The sequence below is a fragment of the Rattus norvegicus genome, chromosome 10, assembly GCF_036323735.1.
Source record: "Rattus norvegicus strain BN/NHsdMcwi chromosome 10, GRCr8, whole genome shotgun sequence".
NCBI lineage: Eukaryota > Metazoa > Chordata > Mammalia > Rodentia > Muridae > Rattus > Rattus norvegicus.
Window position 1 is genome coordinate 34,237,038 of NC_086028.1, and position 18,088 is coordinate 34,255,125.

At 41.2% G+C, this 18,088-nt stretch overlaps 1 protein-coding gene across 1 annotated transcript; it reads left to right on the forward strand.

The window, feature by feature from the left end:
- The first annotated feature begins 1,275 nt into the window (after positions 1–1,275).
- On the forward strand, positions 1,276–2,205 carry Or2y1i (olfactory receptor family 2 subfamily Y member 1I). Its single transcript, NM_001001092.1, has one exon. It carries the CDS (start codon positions 1,276–1,278, stop codon positions 2,203–2,205), a length of 930 nt encoding a protein of 309 aa, NP_001001092.1.
- Positions 2,206–18,088: the final 15,883 nt, after the last annotated feature.

The window sequence follows — 18,088 nt, forward strand, 5'->3', positions numbered from 1 at the left end:
CCTTCTAATACAAATTTGATAAAAAAAAAAAGCATTGTATAAACTTGGCACAAGTTCCCATATTAAGCAGAGGTGAGACTTCTGTCAATCACTGATTTCTTTCTTTGTGATGAAGACTTTCATATACTTTTTAGATTTTTATCACAAGAACTATTAACCCTTAAGGGTAAGGAATTTTATACATATTCTACTGCTATAATTCATCAAAATGTGTTCATGGCTAATTATATTTCATGAGGCTATATTGAAGAGAAAAATCAGCTGTTTCACACAAAACAAAAATTATTTACATCTTCTACATGCCCTGGATGAAAGTAAGGGTAGCATAGCATTTGTTAATATTATTAAGATTAGCATGCTATAAGGGGTGATGTGACTTTTTAAACTCAATATGTTGTATGGTGCCCAGAAACTTTTGAGAACTAAAGAGATGAGAAAGATGTTCGTTGAAAGCAATAAATTCTAGATCATATTGATGCCAAGAACTTTGGAATGGAGAGACAAGAACAATCCCTCCTGGGAAGGTGAGTTGAAATGTTGAGTTAAAAAATGCCATACGTTGCAAGCGTGATCAGTCATGAAGAAAAACAAATTGGTTATGAGTAACTACCCCTTAAAATTACAGAGCTCCACTCTTCTTGAGTCAGGTAACAGTGGTGTAAGCAAAGCTCTGAGGATTGGTGTACAAATCACATACAGTGAGCAGAAGGCCACAGAGGTGCACAAGGGAATGAACACAACATCTCTGCCTGCTTAGCCCTGGGACTTGATACACAGCAACACTGTGCCACGTAGACAGCAAAAGAGAACACAAAGAATTGTGTATGAATTTTTGCACATTGAATTTTCGTTTATTTTGCTTGACTTTTGAAGTGAGTGAAATCAAAACCAAATACTCTATTGGAAAGACAAACACCAGCCCTACATTTGATCTTTAAAAGGCAAATTCCATGTAAGTGAATTTCGATACCAACATCTGTTTTGTTATCAAGGCAAGATATCACCTCTACTTTCACAAAAGGAAGCATCAGATTCAAGGAATTGACAAACATGACTAGAGTTCTGCAACACTCAGGCAGTAGAGCTAAAGTTCAAACAAATGCTATATCATTCTAATCCACTGATCTCTATAATAATGGGAGAAAGACTATTCAACAGATGTAACTGAGCAGCAATATGGAAATCAAAGTGCCTGGTTTAGGGAATGTTGTATAAATTCTTGATCTTCACAGTGCACACTAAGTTACCCATTGCTGATTCTGCACATAAAAGGCTATGGACAGTTTCAATGCCACTTTAGAAGAGAAATTCATTTTGGTGGGCTTTTCAGATTGGCCTCAGCTGGAACTCATCCTTTTTGTTTTTATTTCAATTGTCTACGCCCTAACTCTCTTTGGCAACACGACCATCATCGCTGTCTCCCGAATGGACCTTCGATTACACACCCCCATGTACTTCTTCCTCTCACACCTCTCCTTCCTGGACCTCTGCCTCACAACCAGCCCTGTGCCCCAGCTCCTGATCAACCTGCATGGACTTGACAGGACCATCAGCTATGGAGGGTGTGTGGCCCAGCTGTTCATATGTCTTGCTCTGGGATCCACTGAGTGTGTGCTCCTGGTGGTGATGGCTTTTGACCGCTATGCTGCTGTGTGTCGTCCACTGCACTACACGACCATCATGCACCCTGTTCTCTGCCAGGCATTGGCCATTGCTTCCTGGGTAGGAGGCTTCTTGAACTCTCTGATTCAAACAGGACTCATGATGACCATACCGCTCTGTGGACGCCGACTGAATCACTTCTTCTGTGAGATGCCTGTGTTCCTCAAGTTGGCCTGCAAGGACACAGGAGATACAGAGGCCAAGATGTTTGTAGTCAGAGCCATAATCTTGGTCTTCCCTGCAACATTAATTCTTGCTTCCTATGGACACATTGCTAGAGCAGTACTAAAGGTAAAGTCAATGGCTGGACGCAGAAAGGCTTTTGGGACATGTGGGTCCCACCTCCTGGTCGTTTCTCTGTTTTATGGCTCAGCCATTTACACATATTTGCAACCCAAGAGCACGTATTCTGAGAGCAAGGGGAAGTTTGTTGCCCTTTTTTATATTATTGTTACCCCCATGCTCAACCCTCTGATCTATACTCTGAGGAACAAGGATGTGAAGGGGGCTCTGTGGAAGGTGCTAGGTAGAGGCACAGACTAGGAGTCAGAGAAAAAAGCAGGACCATTACAACTTTCTGTGATAACACTCATATCCTTAAGTCTACCCTCTTCTACAGATAATGAAGTAGCCTGCAGTAAGTCTCAGAATTTTGTTGTTTTCCTGATTGGGAATAGGAAATCAAGATCTTTTTAACTTATTTCCCTGTTAATGTCTAAGGTCCTTGCAAGAAAGGAGTAGAAGTTGACTTATCTCAAACATTGCACAAGAAAGTTTGAGAAGATGATGTATTCTCACCACATACAGAAAATAGCAGGAATTTTGGATGTGAGTGAATGTCAGACCCCTTTTCCAAAGTCAGTGATTCTCAAATGTATGTCATATAAATGACACTTTTCCCATAAGCATAGAACATTGCTCACCACAATGTTTCCTAATTAGCTCAGCATCCTCTCATTCCTCCAGGTTTAGATACTCAGGTCGCCTCTGTCTTTCAAGTCTTTTACCTCCTCTTACTACAGAAATAAAAGGGGACTATGGATGGAAGCAAGTCCTCAAACCTGTAGAGCTTTAAATATGATTTCATTACACTTAAAGAAAAGATATAATTTGTAAATGGCACCAAATAAAAGCATCTAAAGCTACTCAGGTGGGCCACAGATGTTTGTTACCATGGGAAAGATACTTCCATTGATGAGAGAAGAGGCTAATTTCTTTCTCAGCCCAATTATCCTTTGAGTAGAGGAAACCTACTGATTTGTTGGGGTTAATTTTATATCCAGCCACTTTGCTGAAGTTATCAGCTGTAGGAGTTCGTTCTCTCATGGATTTTTTGGGTCACTTATGTATACTATCATATCATTCACAAACATGATATCTTCACTTCCTCCTTTTATATTGCTTTCATTAATGTTTATTGCCTAATTTCTATGAATACTATATTGAAAAAATGGGGGGGGGTGGGCGGCAGACTTGTCTTCTCCCTGACTTTAATTTGGGATTGCTCCAAATTACACTTCATTGAGGTTGATGCTGGCTATTGTTTTGCTGTATATTACTTTTCTGTGTTTACTTATGGGCCTTGAATACCTATATTTACAATGCTTTTTACATGAAGGTATGCTGAATTTTGTCAAGTACTTTCTTAGCATCTAATGAGATGATCGTGTGGTCTTTTTTTTTTTTTTTGGTTTGTTTATATAGTAGATTTCGTTGATGGATTTCTGTATATTGAACCATTCCTCCATCCCTAGAATGAAGCCTTCTTGATCATGGTGAATTATCATTTTGATGTGTTCTTGGATTCTGATTGCAAGAATTTTCTTGAGTATTCATGCATCAATATTCATGAAGGAAATTGGTCTGAAGTTCTCTTTATTTGTTGTGTGGTTTAGGTATCAGTGTAACAGTGGCTTCATAGAATGTCTTTGATAGTGTCCATTCTGTTTCTATTTTATGGAATACTTTGAGAAGTATTGATATTAGGTCATCTTTGAAGGTTAGATAGAATTCTGCACTAAAACCATTTGGTTTTGGGCATTTTTTGGTTGAGAGAATTTCAATGACTGTTTCTATTTCTTTAGGGGTTATGGGATAGCTTATCGGATCCTAATTTAGCTTTGGTACCTGGTATCTGTCTAGAAAATCATCCATTTCATCTAGATTTTTCAGTTTTGTTGAATACAAGTTTTTGTAGTAGGACCTGATAATTTCTTCATGGAGGTACTCATAGCTATGAGTTTTCCTCTTAGCATTGCTTCTGTAGTGTCTCATAAGTTTGGGCATATTGTGCTTTAATTTTCACTAAATTTTTAAAAGTCTTCAATTTCTTTCTTTATTTCATCCCTGACCAAATTATCATTGAGTAGAGAGTTGTTTATCTTCTGTATGTATGTGGAATTTCTGCCATTTGTGTTGTTTTTGAAGACTAGCCTTAGTGTGTGGGGATCTGATAGGATGTCCGGGGTTATTTCAATCTTCTTATATCTGTTAGGGCTTTTTTGTGACCAATTATGTGGTCAATTTGGTAGAAGATACCATGAACTGCTGAGAAAAAAGTATATTCTTTTGTTTTAGGATGAAAAATTTTGTAGATATCTGTTAAATCCATTTGGTTCATAACTTCTGTTAGTTTCACTGTGTCTCTGTTTAGTTTCTGTTTCCATGATCTGTCCATCGGTGAGTATCAGGTATTGAAGTCCCCCAATATTCTTTATTCTGTGAGGTTCAATGTGTGCTTTAGTAAAGTTACTTTTATGAATGTGTGTACCTGTTTACATATCCAGTCAGTTAATCTATGTCTTTTCATTGGAAAATAGAGAGAATTGATGTTAAGAGATATTAAGAGAAGATGATTGCTGCTTTCTGGTTTTTTGTTTGTTTTTTGTTTTTGTTAGACATGGAATTATATTTGTGTGGCTATCTTCTTTTGGGCTTATAGAAAAAAGTTTACTTTCTTGCTTTTTCTAGGGTGTAGTTTCTCTCCTTGTGTTGAAGTTTTCCATCTATTATCTTTGTAGTATTGGATTCGTATTAAGATATTGTGTAAATTTGGTTTTGTCATGAAAGATCTTGGTGTCTCCATCTATGTTGAGAGTTTTGCTGGGTGTAGTAGCCTGGGCTGGCATTTGTGTTCTCTTAGGATCTATATGACATCTGCCAAGGATCTTCTGGCTTTCATAATCTCTGTTGAGAAGTCTAGTGTAATTCTGAAAGGTCTGCCTTTATATGTTACCTGACCTTTTTCCTGTACTGCTTTAATATTCTTTTTTGTTTTGTGCATTTGGTGTTTTGATTATTATGTGACAGAAGGAGTTTCTTTTCTGGTCCAGTCTATTTAGGGTTCTGTAGGCCTCTTGTATGTTCATGGGCATCTTTCTTTAGGTAAGGAAGTTTTCTTCTATAATTTTGTTGAAGATATTTACTGGCCCATTTGTAGATGATATAATAGCTTGCATACGTGACCCCAAAAACCAGAGAACTCCTAAACTTGATAAACAATTTCAGCAAAGTGGTTGAATTTAAAATTAACTCAAACAAATCAGTAGCTTTTCTCTCCTCAAAGGATAAGCAGGCTGAGAAATAAATTAGGGAAATGACATCTTTCACAATAGTCACAAATAATATAAAATACCTTCCTGTGACTCTGTCCAAGCAAGTGAAAGATCTATATGACAAAAACTTCAAGTCCCTGAAGAAAGAAATCAAAGAAGATCTCAGAAGATGGAAAACCATTCATGCCTATGGATTGGCAGGACTAGTATAGTAAAAATGGCCATCATGCCAAAAACAATCTACAGATTCAATGCAATTCCCATCAAAATTCCAACTCAATTCTTCACAGAGTTAGAAAGAAAGAGCGATTTGCAAATTCATTTGGAATAACAAAAAACCCAGGATAGCTAAAACTATTCTCAACAATAAAGGAACTAGTGGGGGGAAATCACAGTCCCTGACCTGAAGCTATATTACAGAGCAATAGTGGAAAAAAACCAGCATGGTATTGGTACAGAGACAGGCAGGTAGATCAGTGGTAGAATTGAAACCCAGAAATGAACCCACACACCTATGGTCACTTGATCTTTGACAAAGGAGCTAAACCCATCCAGTGGGGAAAAAGACAGCATTTTCAACAAATAGTGCTGGTTCTACTGGTGATCAGCATGTAGAAGAATGCAAATTGATCCATTTTTATCTCCTTGTTCAAAGCTCAAGACCAAGTGAATCAAGCACCTCCACATAAAACTCAAACTAATAGAAGAAAGTGTGGAAGAGCCTTGAACACATGGGCACTGGGGAAATTTTCCCAAACAGAACACCAATGGCTTATGCTCTAAGATCAAGAAACAACAAATGGGACTGCATAAAATTGCAAAGCTTCTGTAAAGCAAAGGACATTCACATTAGGACAAAACAGCAACCAACAGATTGGGAAAAGAACTTTACCATTCATACATCCGATAGAGGGCTAATATCCAGTATACACAGAGACCTCAAGAAGTTAGACTGCAGTGAATCAAATAATGCTATTAAAAATGGAAAACAGACAAAACAGAGCTAAACAAAGAATTCTCAATTGAGGAATATTGAATGGCTGAGAAACATCTAAAGAAATGTTCAACACCCTTAGTCAGCAAGGAAAAACTGATATTCCACCTCACAGCAGTCAGAATGGCTAAGATAAAAATACTCAGGTGACAGCAGATGCTGAGGAGGATGGAGAGAAAGAGGAACACTCCTCCATTGTTGGTGGGACTGCAGACTGGTAAAAACACTCTGGAAATCAGTATGGAGGTTCCTCAGAAAATTGGACATTGCACTACCTGAGGAAGCAGAGCTATACCACTCCTGGGCATACACCCAAATAATGCTCCAATGTACCACAAGAACATATGTTCCATTATGTTCATAGCAGCCTTATTTATAATAGGTGGAAACAGGAAAGAACCTAGATGTCCCTCAATAGAGGAATGGATACAGAAAATGTGGTACATTTACACAATGGAGTATTATTCGGCTATTAAAAACAATGACTTCCTGAAATTCATAGGCAAATAGAACTAGAAAATATCATCCTGAGTGAGGTAACCCAATCACAAAAAACCACACATGCTATGCACTCACTGATAAGTGGATATTAGCCCAAAAGCTCTAATTACCCAAGATGCAATTCACAGACCACATGAAGTTCAAGAACAAAGACAACCAATGTACAGATGCTTCAGTCTTTCTTACAAGGGGAAACAATAGTATTCACCAGAGGAAATACAGAGACAAAGTTTGGAGCAGAGATTGAAGGAAAGGCCATCCAGAGACTGCCCCACCTGGGGATCCAGTTCATATACAGCCAACAAACCCAGATAATATTGCTGATGCCAAGAAATGCAAGCTGACAATAACCTGATATAGTTGTTTCCTGAGAGGCTCTGCCAAAGCATGAGAAATACCAAGGCAGATGCTTGGAACCAACTATTGAACTGAGAAGGTGTCCCCTATGGAGGAGCTAGAGAATCAATTAAAGGAGTAGAAGGAGTTTGCATCCCCATAAGAACAATAATGCCAACCAACCAGAGCTCCCAGGGACTAAACCACCATCCAGAGTACACATGGGCAGACCCATGGCTCCAGCTGCATATGTAGCAGAAGATGGCTTTGTTGTGCATCAATGGGAGGAGAAGCCCTTGGTCCTGCCAAGTCTGGAACCCCCATTGTAGGGGAATGTCAGGGTGGGGAGTTGGGAAAGTGTGTGTGGGAGTGGGTGAACACCCTCATAGAAGCAGGGGAGAAGGTAGGGGATAGGGAGTTACTGGGATATGGGAAACCAGGAAAGGGATAACATTTAAAGTGTAAATAAAAAATATCCAATAAAAAACGTAAAACAACAACAAAAAGTATCAATACAAGGCTTCAAAGTATTCCAAATAAAAGGAACATGGAGCTGCCATGAGGGTTTCTTTTGTGATGAAACACCATGACCAAAAGCAACTTGTGGAGGAAAGGATTTATTTGGCTTTCACTTCCATATCACTGTACATCAGTCAAGGAGGTCAGGACAGAAACTCAAACAGAGCAGGAACCTGGAGGCAGGAGCTGATGCAGAGGCCATGGAGGGGTGCTGCTTACTGATTTGCTCCTCATGGTTTGCTCAGCCTGCTTTCCTATATAAAACAGGTCCACCAGTCCAGGGATAGGACCACCCTCTATGGGCTAGGCCTTCCTCATCAAAACCTAACTTTAAAAATGCCTTATAGTCTGGTCTTAGGTCTTCTGGACATACTTTCTGCATTGATGTTCCCTCCTTTCAGATGACTTTAGCTCATTTCAAGTTGACATAAAATAAAACTAGCCTGCATAAATTGTGAATCAGGGAGTATTTGTCTCTGGGAATACATGGCCTATAAAAATCAGGTAAAGAGACATGATCCAAACTCTCTACAAGTTGAATGTTAGGTTGTAATTTACACAGAATACATACTGTTTGAAAATTGTATTCTGTTTGAAAATTGGCAAGTAATATTTATGTTGAGTTAAAATAGACACAAAGGTATCAAAATATTCTTTTCCTGAGTTTTGTTTTTACAATCCTCTGTCAAATAGAGATAGCAAGACCTTTGGTGTGTGTGTGTGTGTGTGTGTGTGTGTGTGTGTGTGTGTGTGTGTCCACAGGACTGGGCACAACAAAAGGGTCAAAATGAATAAAGTTTACATTAACTTGAAAAAAAAGAATAAATCAGGAAGTCTCCTTAAAGCACATCTAATAGCAGTAAGCCACACCCTGTGTCATGAGCTCCATTTTCCAGCCCACAGCATGGCCTGCTGGCACCAGGGACAACCAGGTAAGACCCCACCCCAAGCCCTTGCCCACCAAGTCCTCTTTAAGCACACCCAGCAGCCTTCAACTGCTCTGAACCCCTGGACTCCATTTTCTGGGCTACAACTCCACCTGATTTCCCTGAAGATCACCAGCACCAGTGATACCAGGCCACACTGGTGTTAGGGACCCCAGAGGCAAGCTTAGCACCCCAAACCCTAGGGGCCATGCAGACCCTCCAGACCATAAAATCTCCATGAGACATTCTACTGGACTTTACTAGTTACCAGAACCTCGGGCCACAGAGGACAAAGGACAGAGGAAAGGGAAGAAGCCAGGGGAAAGTCCAAAACAACAAAACCACTCCATCCAACAAAGATAAACTCAGAATTCAGCATCCAAAACCTATAATAATTGCAAAACCTAAATAGATAAAGACCAGCACAAGAACACAATCAATAACAACCAGAGCCACACGGCACCACGGGAGCCCAGGTATTCTGGATATCCTAACATGGCTAAAACCCAAGGAAATGACCTTAAATCCAATCTTATAAAAATGATAAGAGAATTTAAAGAGGAAATGAAAAAAATCCCTTAAAGAAATACAGGAAAATACAACTAAATGGATAGAGGAAATGAATAAAGCAGTTCAAGAACTAAAAATGGAAATAGAATCAATGAAGAAAATACAAACTAAGGGAATCTTGGAGATGGAAAACCTACAAAAGAGAACAGGAAATACATATCACCAACAGAATACAAAAAAAAATGGAAGAGAATCTCAGGTGTACAAAATACAATAGAAGAAACCAATACATCAATCAAAGAAAATGATAAATACACAAAGTTCCTGATACAAAACATCCAAGAAATCTGGGTCACTCTTAAAAGACCAAACCTAACAATAATAGTATTGTTAGGGCCAGGGCCCAGAAAACATGTTCATCAAAAGCATAGATGAAAAATTTTCCCAACCTAAAGAAAGAGTTGCCTATAAGCACACTAGAAACTTACAGAATAGTGGGCAAAAGCCAGCCTACCCTTGTCTCTGTGTTAACCCTTGGTACAGGGCCTTGTACTAGTCCCCAAGCTGAGTTAAACAGCCAGCATTCCCCCCTCCATGCAGATGTCTCCTGCCTTTGAAGGAGGCAGAAAATTAATGCCCTTAAACTGATTAAGGACCCTACTCTTGAGCTGTGAGAAAGAGACAACCAAGTATTTCCAGACAGCTATGGCCAGCTTGTAAAAATACCTCAGCCTCTGATGATGGAATGAGTTATTTCTTCCCAGGTCAAAAAGGTACTTTTCCAGTTGTATGGTCTGACCTTGCTGTCTGAACAAACATTATCAATTTGAAGGATAGCATTTCTTTACCCCCTTCCCATGCATGTAATGCCAAGGCTCTAAAGCCCCAGCTTCTGCATCTCTCATATATAAACCTCAAACTCCTAGACCCAAGTTGCATTTTGAACCTACAGAGCAGGGAAGGCTGTGTCCCTGAGTCAGGACTCAGATAATAAAGACCCTCATGTATTTGCATCAGTGTCAATCTCTAGCAGTCTCCTGGGTTTCTTGCGAACTAGGCATAACATTCTGGGGGCTTGTCCAGATTCCCCAGCAGATTCCCAGAACCCATGACCAATAGAGTCTAGTCTGGTGGGTGAGTGGCATCAGTATTTCTGTACTGTCTGTGTCTGTTCTTACCTCAAGATGTCTGAATAAGTGAAAGAGGGTGACTAAGAGTGGACACACTGAAGGGCCACCACCGCCGAAGGTCAGGAAGATTTTCCTGATCCCAAGGGTATATCAATTTCCTATTGGGGGTATGAAGGAATTTGTGATAGAGGAATAGGAGCCTCATCACAGGCTACGTTCCTCCCCATGTTACCTCTGGTTTCTAAGGCAACAGTTGGTGACTCCAGTGTTTGGATTTATTTCTGGCTCCAATCATGAAGAGGCTACTTCGTGCAAGCGGGTTTGTCCACTGTGCTCCTTATAGTGTTTGTTTGGTTTTGCACCAGATTTTGTTGCACGCTGATTCTCACCCTCTAAATATTGTTTTAGCTCACTTTAAGGAAGTTAGGACTAGAGCTCGCAATCTCTTGGTGGATGTGAGGAAAGGGAAGATGACTACATATTGCAGCTAAAAGTGGCCAGCTTTTGAAGTTGGCTGGCCACCAGAGGGAAGCTTGCATCTCCCCACAGTGTTGACAGTAGAAGACAGTGTTTCAAAAGACACAGGGGCACCCTCATCAGCTCCCCTATGTAGTATTTTGGAAGGATTTGGTTACCAATCTACCACCTTGGGTTAAGTCTTTCTTTTCTCCCTTGCTAATGCTTCTTCACCACCAGAAGCACTGTCAGCCCTGGTAGGAGAATGGAAATAGGAAGTCCCCATATATCCCACACCTCTTTTCCCAATCTTATAGTACAGCATCTCCTAAGGATGACCTCTCCCCAACACACAGACACTCAAGCTTTTGCACCACCTGCACTTCCACCAGAGGAAGCCCTGGAGGAAGCCCCAGTGTCATTTTCAGAAATGGAGACGGGGACAACACAGGGAACAAAGCAGGCAAGTGTTGCCTCCTGAGGCTGTTGAGCCGGAGGCAGTTTCCACTGATCTACCCAAGGGGCTATGGGGACAGTCAACCAAGGGAATCAACCCCACCATTATTGGCTCTTTGTTACTGCTGGGATAAGTGGAAGAGAGTGAATGCAAGATTCTCTGACAACCCTAGAGAGCTCATTGGACTCTTAGACACCATCCTTTTCACTCATCAGCCCACTTGGGATGATTGTCAGCAGCTCTTTTAAATTTTCTTTACCACTGAGGACAAGAAACACATCATTTTTGAATGCCTGATAGAACATTTTGGGAGCTGATGGCATTCCAACCTAGAACCCTGATGACATAGACAATGGATTTCCCTCAGGAGATCAGCTTGAGACTACAATATGGATGAAGACAGGGAGCATCCCTGAGTCTATCACCAAACTCTAATAGCAGATCTCAGGGCAGCTGCTCAGTGGCCCACAAATTTAGCTAAGGATTATGATGTCAGACAGGAGAGTAACAATGGCCAAGCAGAGTTTCTTGAGTAGATTATGAATGCATTCCACCATTTTAGGCACCTAGACCCTGAGGAGGCAGAGAATTCTAACACAATAGCACTGGTGTTTATACATCCCTTGGCACCAGACATCAGGAGGAAGTTACAGAAATTAGAAAGATTAGAGAGAAGACATTGAGGGATTTAGTGGAGGTTGCAGAGATGTACCATAATAGGGAGACTAAAGATGAAAAGATTAAGACAGGAAAGATATGGAATAGAGATTTGGCCAAAATCCTTCTTGCCAATAATATAGAGGACCAAAGAGAAAGGAAGGGCCAGCTCCAAAGTATGGCTAAAGGAATAGAGCCTACAGGAGGTCGTTGAGCAATATTAGGTAAGAACCAATGCACCTATTGTAAGGAGGAAGGACATTGAGCTAAGCAATGCCCAAAGAGAAAGCCAAAGGTTAAGACTATGGTCACTGAGGAAGAAGATTGAGGGAGACAGGGTTTGGACCTTCTCCCTGAGCACAGGGTAACCCTTAGAGCAGAGAAGCCTCTAGACTTCCTGGTGGATACTGGAGCTTAACATTCAGTGCTCTTAAAGGCTGAAGGGCCACTGTCTTCCAAGAAGTACTGGGTTCAGGGGGCCACAGGCATGAAACAATATTCATGGACTACCTGAAGAACATCAAGCAGACTTAGGAATGGGACTGGTAACCCATTCATTCATAGTCATTCCCAAGTGCCCCTACCCCTTACTGGGGAGAGATCTCCTAGCAAAAATGAGGGCCCAAATTCATTTTAAACCTGGGAAACTCTGGTTAATGGATCAGAACAGTGATCCAATCCAGGTACTGACACTTAACTTGGCTTCTGAGCATGAGCATAGACTATACAAGTCACCAGCCACCCCTAACCCCCACCCCCAAATAAGATTTGGATGTTTGGTTGAAAAGTTTCCCCAGGCCTGGGCTTGGAGAAACATCAACCTCCTATATTTATAGAGCTTAAGCCGTGGGGAAGACCCAGCATGGGTCCACCAATTTCCCAAGTCTCAAGCGGCATGGAAGGGCATCACCCCCCATATCCAAAAACTGCTTGGTCTGGGAGTCCTCAGGCCATGACAATCGGCATGGAACACCCTTTTATTGCCTGTGAAGAAGCCAAATTCCAATGACTACCACCCCATCCAAGACCTATGTATGGGAAGATTACTGTAGGGTAATGAACATACACCCCACCCCCACCATAGTGCCTAATCCTTACTCCTTATTGAGCTAGTTGCCACCAGTTCAGAAATGGTATTTCATTCTAGAGCTACAAGATGCCTTCTTCAGCCTAATCTTGGCTCCCAAAATCCAGGAATATTTTGCCTTTGAATAGTATGATACCCAAAGAGGCATTAATGGACGTCTGACCTGGATCCACTATTTTTGATGAACCTTTGCATGACGACTTGGGTGAGTACCGGGCTAATAACCCAGACATAACTATTCTTTGGTACATAGGTGACCTAATAGTTGTGACCTATTTGGACCCAGAATCTCCTACAGGCCCTGGGGAACATAGGATATTGGGCATCTGCCAAAAAAAATCACAGTTGTGTAAGACAGAAGTCCCCTATCTTAGTTATATTCTGAAAGAGGGCCAGTGATGGCTTAGATAAGAGAAGATCCTCAACATCCCCACCCCAGAGCCCAAGACAGGGGAGAGAGCTCTTGGAGTCCACAGGCTCTGCAGACTATGGGTTCCAGGCTTTGCTGAGAAAACCAAACATTTATATGAAGCCGCCAAGGAAGGCAAACACTTTGCTTGGACTCAGTAATACTAAAGGCCCTTTGAGAGAATAAATCAGGCCCTGCTGTCGGCCCCTGCTTTGGGGCTCCCAGACATTACTAAGCCATTCTGTCTATGTGTTAATGAACATTAAGGAACATAAAGGAACAGCCAATGGGATCTTTACCCAAACTATTGGGCCATGGAAATGACCAGGGGCTTATTTGTCAAAGAAGTTAGGGTGGCCACCATCATTGCACCTACAGCATTATATTGGTTAAGGATGCAGATAAATTAACTTTGGGACAGAATTTAGCCATAACTACATCCCATGCAACTGAAGGGATACTCTAACAGCCGCCTGATCAGTGGCTCAGTAATGCCCACATGACTCAATATCAAACCTTACTAATCAACACTGGCCAAAAGTGCTAAGGAGATAGCCCTGGAAGAAACAGCTGCCTCCATGTTGGCTGCCATCCTGCCTGAGCCACCCAAACCCAACCTGCCAGAATTCCCAGTCTATACAGAAGAGGAGATCAGATGGGCTAAGAATCAGCCCATGAATCAATGTTGAGAAGTCTGGTGGCAAACGGCTGAAGGTAAGCCAACATTACCCACCTCCTTGGCAAAAACCAACCTCAGGAAAATCCACACAGTCACTCACAAGGGAGTCAGAGAGATGGCCAATACAGTGAAGACAATCTAAGGTGACTTTCAGAGACGTGCAGAGAACACTCAAGAATACAGTGTCAAGCTGCAGAGCTTGCCAGCTAAACAATACCCACAACACTGCCAAACATCCAGGTTCTCAACTGTGAGGTAAGTCACTGGAGCCTACTGGGAAGTTGGTCTTACAGAAATCAAGCCAGGGAAGTATGCCTACATAAACACTTTGGTGTTTGTGGACACATTCTCTGGATGGATAGAAGCATTCCCGGTGAAGACCGAGACTGCAAAGGTAATAGCTAAGAAGTTGCTGGGGATATCTTACCCAGGTATGAATTCCCTCATATGGGGTCAGAATATGGACAAGCATTTGTGTCCAAGGTAAGCCAGGATGTAGCAAGATTTATTGGGGCAGATTGGAAATTACATTGTGCATATCAACCCCAAAGTTCAGGACAGGTAGAAAGAATGAACAAAACATTAAAAGAGACCTTAATTAAATCAACCATGGAGACTGGTGGAACCTGAATGATGCTCCTTCCCTTTGCCCTATATCAGGTAAGGAATTTTCCTTACCAGATGGGATTAACCCCTTTGGGGATTATGTATGTTGTCCCTGCCCCCATTGAACCTAACCTGCAGTTGGCTGTAGTTGCAGAACTGGAAGATGATGAATTAATAACTAGGATCAGAGCAATCCAGTGGGCTCATATAAGTATGTTTGGCCTAAACTGTGTGCCCTCTATGAAGCCGGCCTTGTTTCAGAACCACAAAAGGTTCAACCAGAAGACTGGGTCTACATGAAAAGACCTCACCAGAACATGGTGGAGCCCAGGTGAAAAGGACCTTTCGTTGTCCTGCTAACCACGATGATGACTGCCATTGAAGTGGACAGGGTCACCACTTGCACTGCACTCATACTGGACCAGCTGATCCGCCCACCCCGAGGAAGATGACCAGACTCCAGTGTCCCATGTACATACTCACACACACTTGACTATTGAGAAATCCTGTAAAAATACAAAATTGAAAAGCAAGAGCCTGGTAAGGATTTTTCGTTTTAAAAAGCCAAAACACAGCAGTATGAGAGACACATCCTCTGAAACTGCCACTGAGTTCACCTGGTTTTGGACATCTACTGCTGAGCATGGGGCCTGCCTTAAACATGGTTTGTGTGCCCAGGGAGATTCCACTAGAGACAACTAATTTCCCCTATACTGCAATCTTTAGTGATTTTTTTTAGTTACTACACAATCCAAATCAAGGCAGAAAAGAAAGCGTTTTTGTCTAAACAAATATTTGAACTTGTACTTGCAGTGCTGAGTCACCTGAGAAATCAATCGCATGGTTATCCATAAAGGGGCTTCACCAGAAAACCTTGAGCACCCAAAGTCTTCAAGGGCACAGTCACTACTAGAGCTGAAGGCTGATCTCTTGAGAAGGAGAGAGATTCCCACATTTATGGGTTTCCTCTTTGCAGAGATGCCAAAGTCTCCGGAAACATATTTTTAAAAAGGCTTAGAACTTGTTGAGGACAGTTTTCTCAGTGCCCTGGTTGTCCATTGGCCACTTTAAAATCTCCCTTTTTCTCACTGAGTCTGCACTGCCACAGAACATATTGATTTTAAAATTTATTGTGGACAAAACAGAATAATAATAAAAAATGAAACATTAAATACTGGTAGTGAATACAGTATTTTGTTTTTCATTTCAAGCTTTTTGTCAAGGAAACAAATGATTAGTTTTGGCTCACGGTCACCTATAGGAAAGACTAAAAGGGTTGTCTGAGGAGTCCACTGAAGGAGATGTGCAGTCAAATTCCAAATGAAACATGGAATTTGGTCTGACTGTGGATTGGACCTGGGCCGAACCAGAGGATCTCCATATGCAGAGTCTTAGGAGTGAGTAAGGTATGTTGTGAGCATGCTGAATAGCGCTGTTTAGCTTGGGTGCAGCATAGAGAATAGCCAGATCTGTAGGACAGGTCTTTGAGAGTCTGCCAACTGCAGTTAATTGCCACATTGGGGCACAGAGGTCTCCAAGCCCATTCTTGATGAACAGATTTTTTTTTTCAGGAGAAATACACAATGCCCCCAGGACAGAACTAAGGTGTTCATGCTCTGAGGATAGGGATATGTGTAGATAGCCTTAAAGTCCAGAGGTCCTCTGAGAAAGAACCAGGTACTACTACCAGGTCTCCATTGGCTAGAATAAATATTGGCTACACAGAGGCATACCTCTACTTTCTAGGTTAATTATGACTTCTCCAGGATGGGAGCCCTGTCTCAAAACCTCTCCCCCATAAAATGTAACATTACCTCAAAGAAATAAATCTACTTTGGACCTCTCTAGATATGGACAGTGTTAAATGTGTCTCACAAGCCAACAGAATCTAGGGGAGTAAATGAAATGGTTCTCTCTCCTGGAGCTCTAGGTGAGTAGTGATTGAATGAGATTCTCAGGATTCCGTGTACAATTCCTAATGGCAATATTCCACTGGGCAGTTGGCACTGGGTCCTACTCTCTACCTTCCTGGTTGGAGCACATAAAAACATTAAATTTATGAAAAGGCATGCTTTATTATTGATATTCTTCATTGGCATCTATCCTCTAACCTGAACATGTACAGCATATTAAATTTTCAATTTTCAGCACTTGGAAAACTTTCTGGAAGATAGACAAGGAGAGGAAACCCAGTCTTAGACTGAGACACAAAATAAGCAATTTGTCAATTTAGTCTTTCATCTGAAAAAAAGGTGGCAGGATTCAAACTGTGATTTTGTGACAGTACATTGACTGTCATCATGTTGTTTGGAGTGATTCCCAGTATTGAAGATCACCCTGGAAAACACCTTTGGAACAGCCTGGGGTGCCATGGTTCTAGTGTGGAGGACAATATCCTGATCAGAGATTTATTGCTCCTGTAGCTGAACATGTGGGGCAGGAGGCTGGTCTGGTACCTGAAATTGTTTGATAGTAAGTTAATAGCCCAAATATGGGGGACAGAGCTTCCTGTGTGGTATGATAGAAAGAATTGGACTTAGACTTGACTGTAAAATTCAATGAACAGGAAAGGCAATTAGAAAAGAATTCCTCAGAATCTCCCACCCACCCCTTGCTCAGATAGAAGATTGAATGTTGCAGTTTGAATAGTGTCCCACTGCAGCCTGACAATATTAAATTAGTGGACTGGCATGAAACATGAAACAACACGTGCTATTAGAAGAGAAATTCAATCATGAATCCTGATCCATAAACTGGTTATGGAGACTACGTATGGACACCTTTGCCCATGCACACAGTCAAGCACACAAACACACAGAAAGCTGAACACAGATATCCACTGGCCTTGCTGTAGCCAAAAATCAAGAATGTAAATGTCAAGAGTGTTTGTGTGGCCCAAAGAGATTTGCTACAAAAAATAAACTTTTAAAAGACCTACAAAACAAAGATCGGGGCTGAGACGTAGTCTCCAACATCGCAGTGCATCAGCCAATGCCTGTAGGACTGTTTTACAGTTTTCTGATCAAATCTTCAGCTCTAAGTGAGCAGCACTGTAGTTTTAGATCAGTTCGTCCTTTTTAAGATCTGCTCACACTCAGCCACAACCTGCCTTCTTGGAAATGTCACCAGTGGGTTAAGTCTGGACCTTTTAAGAACAAAGCAAAGGGGGTGTGTTTTCTGTGTGCTTCTTTTAAAGAATTTACACACTTGTTTTCTAATCTAAAAACACTATTTAAATCATCTGTTCCATATCTACAATGCTTATATGCTTTGTAAACCTTATTGTCCTTTGGTCTGTTATCAGAGTTTTAAAGCAACCTTCTACCAAGGACTTCCTTAATACACTGCATTCTGTCTGACGTCAGACATCATATTTTGTTTAGGGATGCAGTTGTAGGAAAGTAGTGGATAGATGGGATGGAAACAGAAGCCATCATGAATGGTTCAGATAAATGTCATTTTCTTCTTCAATGAAATACAATATTTAAGCAATATGAAGTGAGATAGAAATTTTAAGTGGTCAGCTTCACTCGCACTTACATGTCGCTATTTTCCATTATTTTCGATCTTTGACTGAATATAATCTGTTATTTGTGTCTTCCTCA

Coding starts and splice junctions, on each gene's coding strand:
- Or2y1i (NM_001001092.1), top strand. CDS start 1,276: ATGGACAGTTTCAATGCCACTTTAGAAGAGAAATTCATTTTGGTGGGC.